The sequence below is a fragment of the Chinchilla lanigera genome, unplaced genomic scaffold (assembly GCF_000276665.1).
Source record: "Chinchilla lanigera isolate Chin_1 unplaced genomic scaffold, ChiLan1.0 scaffold00080, whole genome shotgun sequence".
Taxonomy (NCBI): Eukaryota; Metazoa; Chordata; class Mammalia; order Rodentia; family Chinchillidae; genus Chinchilla; species Chinchilla lanigera.
In genome coordinates this window covers 6220659-6228372 of record NW_004955481.1, presented here as the reverse complement: position 1 = coordinate 6228372, position 7714 = coordinate 6220659, and the positions used below count along the sequence as shown (strand labels likewise).

At 35.7% G+C, this 7714-nt stretch overlaps 1 protein-coding gene across 5 annotated transcripts in view; it reads right to left on the bottom strand.

The window, feature by feature from the left end:
* Nf1 (neurofibromin 1) overlaps positions 1 to 7714 on the bottom strand; it is a 258325-nt gene that overhangs the window by 175807 nt on the left and 74804 nt on the right. For all 5 annotated transcript variants that reach the window (XM_005402798.2, XM_005402800.2, XM_005402799.2 and 2 more), the window contains exons 9-11: positions 2472 to 2645; positions 1902 to 2024; positions 1457 to 1531 (exon numbers count right to left, since the gene is read on the bottom strand). In XM_005402798.2, coding sequence (XP_005402855.1) covers positions 1457 to 1531; positions 1902 to 2024; positions 2472 to 2645 — 372 coding nt within the window. The remainder of the gene's footprint in view (positions 1 to 1456; positions 1532 to 1901; positions 2025 to 2471; positions 2646 to 7714) is intronic.

Genomic DNA, 7714 nt, shown 5'->3' with positions numbered 1-7714 from the left:
TTTTTGGTTTTTCTCCGGTACCGGGAACCGAACTCACGACCTTGCGCTTGCCAGGCAGGCGCTTTTGCCGCTGAGCTAAATCCCCAGCCCCCGACAAATTTTTAATGGTCTTGAAATAAAAAGGTCTTTTGTAATGGTCTTGAAAATAAACCTTGCGAGTAGAATGTCTCGAACATTACACTGACAAAAGTACAGTATAGTAATTTTTTGAAGTTTTTAACACAAACATACCTTATCTATAATCAGATTCACTAAACTTTCCCTTTTGTAACAAAAAGTATTCCATGTTACTTCTACCCATAATTCAACTCAATGATACTGAACTGAGGAAGGCATATTCCCCTGGGCCTTTGTAATGTGTGAGGTGGGGGTGGGGGTGGGGGGAAATGGATACAACAGACATCTAATAAAATGAGGGTCAGAGATGCTAAATGCCTGCAATGCACACAGAGATCCTGTATAATAACTAATTTCTTCTCAAAATGCTGCTACTACTACTGTATCAAGAAAAAATAAGTATGACATTAAAAAGCTTTATCAATAGTTGTTTTCTCCTCTCTGAATGTCTAAAAGAAAATACAGGCAGCATTTAGTTTCATGCAATATATCAAATGACTTGCTTTAGCCTCACCAGAGCAAGAGCCCTAAAATGGAATGTGATTATAAATAGGACATATCTAATGTTATCAATGACTAAACCCTTCTTAAGGAAGGAAAACAGGAAGATGACAAAATATAAACGTAAGCGTAAGTAACAATAGAGAGAAGTGAAACTATGGAAAATGACACCTGAGATTCTTAGTATAATTGTCCCTAATTAGATAAACAGGCTTATTAAAATCTATAGTCCAAACCTAAAAAGTTCTCACTATCTACAATAGAAATACATATTAATGAGTTTCTATGTTGTCTGATAAGCTTCTGTATTTTGAAAATACCTCTTTTGAAGTGTGCTAATATTTCATTTTGTTTAAGGAGGCCTGAAAAGGACAATCAAATACAGTCTCACCATTTTGTAAATATGCCATAATGGGCTACAACATAAATCCTATTACTTTTAATTTAAACTATAAGGTGATAAGCCAGAATGTATCAAGTGGTAGGAGGGGCTAAGAGTGTTCGAATGGGATTAACTTTCAGATGAAAATGTTAAATTATATTTTCAGTGGCATTCTTCTCAGGCTTTCAATCCAAATAAAAATGCTTTACATATGTTCTTTTCTTTCCAAAAGAGCCTATTAACTCCATCTTCCTCAGGTCAAGATTGAGCATGAAAAATATAACTGTGTTGATACAAGATACAATCACCTTAGAGAAACCTTCCTATACCATACTATCTAAGCTAAAAATGTTCGTGAAAACCAAGAGTGTTTGTTTTAAGAGGGGAACAAATGTACACCAGCCCTCCCCCGCGGAGTTTTTCTTTTAATAATTTAGCAATACCTTTTGGACTTACATTGGTGATGATTCGATGGAGTGAATTTACCAGCACATAATGAAATGTAGATGGTGAATTCTGAGCCAAGCAGATCTACAGAGGAAAGAACAGTAAATTGTTTCTATGAGAAAAATAGTAACAAACCGAAGATAAAAAGAACAGCAAAAGAAACTTTTTAAAATACAATTTTTTTTCCTCATTTGAGATGCAACATTGGTATGTTGCTGAGGTGAGCCTCAAATTCTCTGTCCTTCCTGCCTCAGCCTCCTGAGTGGCTGGAATTACAGGTATGCACAACTACACCGGGCTAAAAACAGAACACATTTTTAAGATCTCAAAATTAGCATCAATATACAGTGTTAAGAAATACGATAAAGATATACTTACTCATCTTTCTAGTCTTTTCACATTTGTAGGATAACAGCATCAATAAACACAGCTGAATAAAAATCAATGCTCTCACCTTAAAGTGTTGGTTGTTCTGAGGGCTTATACGAAAGCAAGAAACAAGGCAATCAATCATTAGATCCACATCCGCAGGCTGACTACCTCTTGAGAATGGTTTAGTTGGATTAAAAAGTAGGTTCTGTAAAAACCCCAATAAAAAACAAAGGCCTTTAAATGGTCATGCAGTACTTTATTAGTATGTAATAACAGCAACATTATCCAGATAGATGTCAGTATGTAATATTCAGTTATCAGAAAAAGCACAAATACTAACATTGTAGTTCAATGATCTGACGTCTTACTGTACCACATATAGCTCCTTCCAGTGTCTCATTCCTACATTATTTGAAATGTATGTCTGTGTATTTATGCTAGCTTATGAAAACTGGTTAAACCTGTATCATTCTTCATATTCCCAGTCTAGATTGATGAACATAACAACAAAAACCAGTCTATTGCCTCATTATCAAAAAATGACTCAGAATATTAATATTAGCAATAATCTTTGACATAATGCTTATACTAGAAGTTTATTCTTCACTTAATTTTCTTAAAATCTGGAGTAGAGAAACAAGAAGCATTTTACCTTAAGATCAACCACCATGGACTGAACTAACAGGAAAATCACGGAGTTATCTTCCCAGTTGATGTAAGTACTAGCTTTACACAATTTGACACAAGCAATTGCAGCACTTTCTGTCAGCTGCCTACTTCCTCCATGGCCAGCAAGTGCTTTTCGGAGACTGTCCAGAAACAACTTCTACAGAATTCAAATACAACAAAAAGATAATACATGAAGTTTCTTCTTCAGATTTTACTAGTAAGAAAATAACAGGTAGACACACACTATAAAGAATGCACAATGTATACAGGTATTTTGGGTTTTAATTTCACAATGCTAGTTGCCATCACTTAAATATTTCTCAAATCCCCCCCTGAAAAAAATCTTGTCCATCTTCCCTGTTGAATTAATACAGGAATACACTGTATAAGAAACAGTCATTCCCAAATACTTGAACTCAGCACTGAATAAGCTGATCATATCCTCCTTTGGGTATTTTTCAATGTCTAAATACTATACTGACTTGCCACACAGCACATGTCAAATTGTTCCATCCTTTTCTAATATACCAAGCAATGTTTAGAATTTAGCCCCTCGAGTCAGAATAAACCTATGGCTGGTCTATTGTTCTAAATTGGCTTTTTTGTTGGTTGTGCTTTGCAGTTTTTTTGTTTTGTTTTGTGTTGTTTTGTTTTCTGAGACAGGATCTCCCTATGTGGTTCAGGCTGGCCTTGAACTCACTATGTAACCCGGGCAGGCCTTGAGCTTACAGTGACCCTCCTGCCTCAGCACCCCCAAATGCTGAAATTACAAACATGTGCCACCCCACCTAGCTGTTGCCCTAAATTCTGTTCTTTAAAAAAAGTACCCATTCTAGTGACCTCAATCCTTCTTTATGGCTCACTGGCCAACTTCTTTCCTTCGATATTCTCTAAAATGAGTATCTCATATCTCCATCTACATATATTCTCTAATATAACATGTCAAAAGTTCCAAGTGCATATGGAACACTTTCCAAAGCAGATGCACATGTTAGGGCTCCAAACAAGTGCTAATGCATTTAAAGACGCTGAAGTTATACCACGTATGTTTTCTGTTAATAAGTGAATGAAACTAGATCAACAGTACAGGAAAAACCAGGAAATTGAAAAATATGTGAAAATTAGACAACAAAACCCTAAACAACCAATGGGTTAAAGAAAAATACCATGAGGAAAAGAAAATTAGAAAGTATCTTAGGGCAAATGAAAATAAAGCACAACACAAAAACTTAACAAAATGCAGTGAAAGCAGTGCTAAAAGGGAAATTTATCATTGTAAACACATTAAAAAATAAGAAAGCTCTCCAATCAATAAGTAATTGTACACCTTAAGGAAGTAGAAAAAGAAAACCAAACTAAACCTAAAGCTAAAAGAATGACCGAAATAACAAAGATTAACATGGACATAGACAATAGAAAAATAATAGAGAAAATGAACAAAATCAAAAGCTGACTCTTTTTTTTTTTTTTTTTTTTTTTTTGTTTTTCTCCGGTACCGGAACCGAACTCACGACCTTGCGCTTGCCAGGCAGGCGCTTTTGCCGCTGAGCTAAATCCCCAGCCCCAAAAAGCTGACTCTTTAAGAAAGTCAACAACATTGATAAAACTCTAGGTAGACAAAAAAATAGCAGTCTGAAATTACTGAAGTCACAAATTAATATGGTAATACTATCACTGATGTTATAAAATAAAAAGGATGGTAGCACAAGCCTATCAAAAACTGCGTATCAACAAATCAGATAACGTGGACAAACTCCTAGGACCATGCATCATAAACTGACTCATGAAGAAATGTAAAATATGAATAGAATTATTACTACAGTAAAGAAACTAAGTCAGCAATGAAAAAACAACAAAGAAAAGTTCAGTGGCTTCACTGGTGGGTTCTACAAAACTCAGAATTAACACCAATCCTTTTTAGCCAAATGCTTTCAAAAAATTACACAGAAGGAACATTTTCTAGCTCATTTTGCAAAGTCGTGATTACCATGGTATCAAATCTGACAAAGACACTTCAACAAAACTGGACAAATATCCCTTAAGAATATGAGTGGGACTATGCACACAGCTCAGTGAAGCTAGGTAAAGCACTTGCCTACCATGTACAAGGCTCTGGGTTCCATCCCCAGTACCGTAAGAAAATAAATCATAAAAAGTTTCAGTGGGGGAAAAAAGACTCAACAAAAATTAGCATTTTTAAAGGATTATACACCATGACCAAGTAACACATTTCTGAAGCAAAAGAACAACTTAATGAAAATCATTTGATGTGATATACTACATTAAGAGAATGAGGGAAAAACCCTACATGATCATCTCTATTGATACACTAAGAATATGTGATATAGTCCAACACCTTTTCATGATAAAACATTCCAACTAGGAATAAAAGGAAATATTTTTAAATAGGATCAAGGCTAACAACGTATCAATAGTAAAAGACTAAAAGCTTAAATTGGGCACAGTGGCACACATCTGTGACCCAAGCACTCAGGAGGTTGAGGCAGGAAAATCTCAAATTTGAGGCCAGCCTGAGCTACAAAGAAAGTTCCAGCACCTACACTACTTCATACCTTTTAGATTGACCACCATGTAAAAAAAAAAAAGAAAAAGAAACATATTTTCCAACAAAGAAATGTAACACTCATACACTGCCAGTAGAAATTTAAAATTATGTAGTCACTGACTTCTCAAAACATTAAACATACAATTATCATATATGATCCAGCAATTCCACTTCCAGATATACATCCAAAAGAACTGAAAAAAGGACACAGATGCAGATACAGCACACTAGTATTCACAGTATGAATTGCCACAACAGTTAAAAGATAGAAACAGTTTAGTTAGAGCATAACACTGGGTTCAATGCATCCATCCGTTAGTTTTCTACTGTAAATTTATACTTTAGGGTAACAGGAGCCTGATGAGCCTCTCAGTACCTTTCCATGAGGGATACAGGAAGCAATCTATGTGTTTTACATGTGTGCAAAAGTATCAAAACAGGATTTGGACCCACTTTTTTGCTCTGTCTAACGAATGTTGTGTATGTTTACCAGAGCTTCACAGAGGCCCAAAGGCCCACACCAGGACTTAAAAAAAAAAGTTTTCTTTTGATTTTTCTGGTGTAAGGAGCCCAATTCAGTACAATGGTACATGAAAAACCAGATTTGCAAGTTTTGGAGGAGATCAAAAGTGAATTATCAGCATATTATGCATGGATGATGAAGATGATCCACTATGGTAAAATACATGCTTTCCTAACAGAAGAACAGTATGGGCGTATGATGACAATGACAATGTGATGGTGATGGTGATGGCTCTGACACTGGCCACGTGAGCCAAAGTTCCTGTGACAGTGAAATGGAGCAAGAATCTACTGACACAGACACAGGGAATGCAGACCTCCGTGATTCAGATGACGAAGAGAACAGCAATGAGAGTACATATTTGACTAGTAGAAATGTCTTGAAATAGTCACACAACCAAATGGAATGTTCCAATGTTAGAACTAGGTCTGAAAATATAGTGAGAATCCTGGCAGGTGTGAAACGCACAGAATGGTGGCACTGTAATTCAACATTGGAAATTGTTAACAGATAAAATGTTACAAGATGCTGTGAAATATACAAAGCCTGAAATGCAAGTAAAATGTTCTGTATGCACCAACAGCCATATTCAAAAATGCCTTTATTATGACACTTCATTAGCTGATCTGAAAGCATACAGAGGTTTGCTGTACTTAGCACAAATTTCTCACGGTGATCCCAGGAATGTAAAAGACTTAGGGAAAAGTGATGGGTCAAAATACGGCATAAAAATATATGCCCTTGTAGATCCGAAGACTTACTATTCTTTAAACTTAAACTATTATTCTGGAACTCAGCCTGACGGTCCTTATTCATATAATAATAAACTGAATGATGCTGTGAGCAGACTTATTGCTCCCATCTCCCAAACTAATAGGAATGTGACATTCAACCATTGGCTCACCAGTTTCTAAGTGATGTTACATTTGCTAACAGAGCACAAGTTGACCAGTGCAGGAACTGTGCACAAGAACAAAGCAGAATTTCCAAATGAAACACTGCAATTTCAAAACAAAGAATTGTATAGTACAGTCTTTAGGTTTCAGAAAAATACAACACTGGCCCTGTATATGGCAAAGAAAAGAAAACTGGTACTGTTGATGTCAACATTTCACCATGATGGATAGGGAAACCTCGACAAAATGGAAGCCTGAGATGGAAACTTTCAATTAACAAAACTGAATATGGAACTGATGTTGTTGATGAATTATGCAGCAACTATGATGTCACTTGAAACACAAAGCGCTAGCCAATGGTTGTATTTTACTCAATCCTAAACGTGTGGCATAAATAGTTTGATGGTTTACAAAGAGAGCATCAAGTGCAAAACATCATGAAGAAATTTTCTTAGAGGACTGAGACTGGAGCTCATAAGAGATCATTTACAGCAGAAGAAAAATAAAATGTTTCTGCTCAGGGAACTACACAAAAAATTTATGGAGCACACTGATGAGCTGACAGGTAAACAGGCAGGCACCACATCACAAAGACCGACTACAACAAGAGGAAAATAAAAAAAGATATCGACTGTGCCCTACAAGAAAGTACAGGAAAACAAAACATATGTACTACCAGTATAAGCAACACTTGTCTATGGAACATGCAGTTGCCATGTGTGCAGACTGCCTTGGGTGTAACAGTTGAAGCAAAGCTTATTTCTGCAGTTGACTTTTGTGTTTACATTGTAGTACACATAGTTTTTTTATTTTTGTTATCTTTTAGGCTTTGTAAGAAAGTACACAGCTGATGTGAAAATGTTAATGTCTATTCTAAACATTTACATAGTATATATTAAAAATTTAACAATTTATTGATAATTTTATATTCCTGTTAACTACACACTGAATAATAAGAACTTCCTGACAAAACACTAAGACTACTGAGATGTCAAGTACGTCCTAAAAAAGATAAGGAAAGCAAAGACATGTGCTGTCAGTGTAAGTGATGCATGTGTATAAAGTAAAGATTTTTTTTTGAACTTTTTTGAAAAGTACTATCGGGCCAGGAATATAGCTCAGTGGTACAAGCACCTGCCTGGCAAGTGCAAGGTCCTGAGTTCAATTCCCAGTACCCCCACCAAAAAAAAAGAAAAGTTCTATTGATATTTCCATTGTAGTTTATATGGAAATTTATTTCT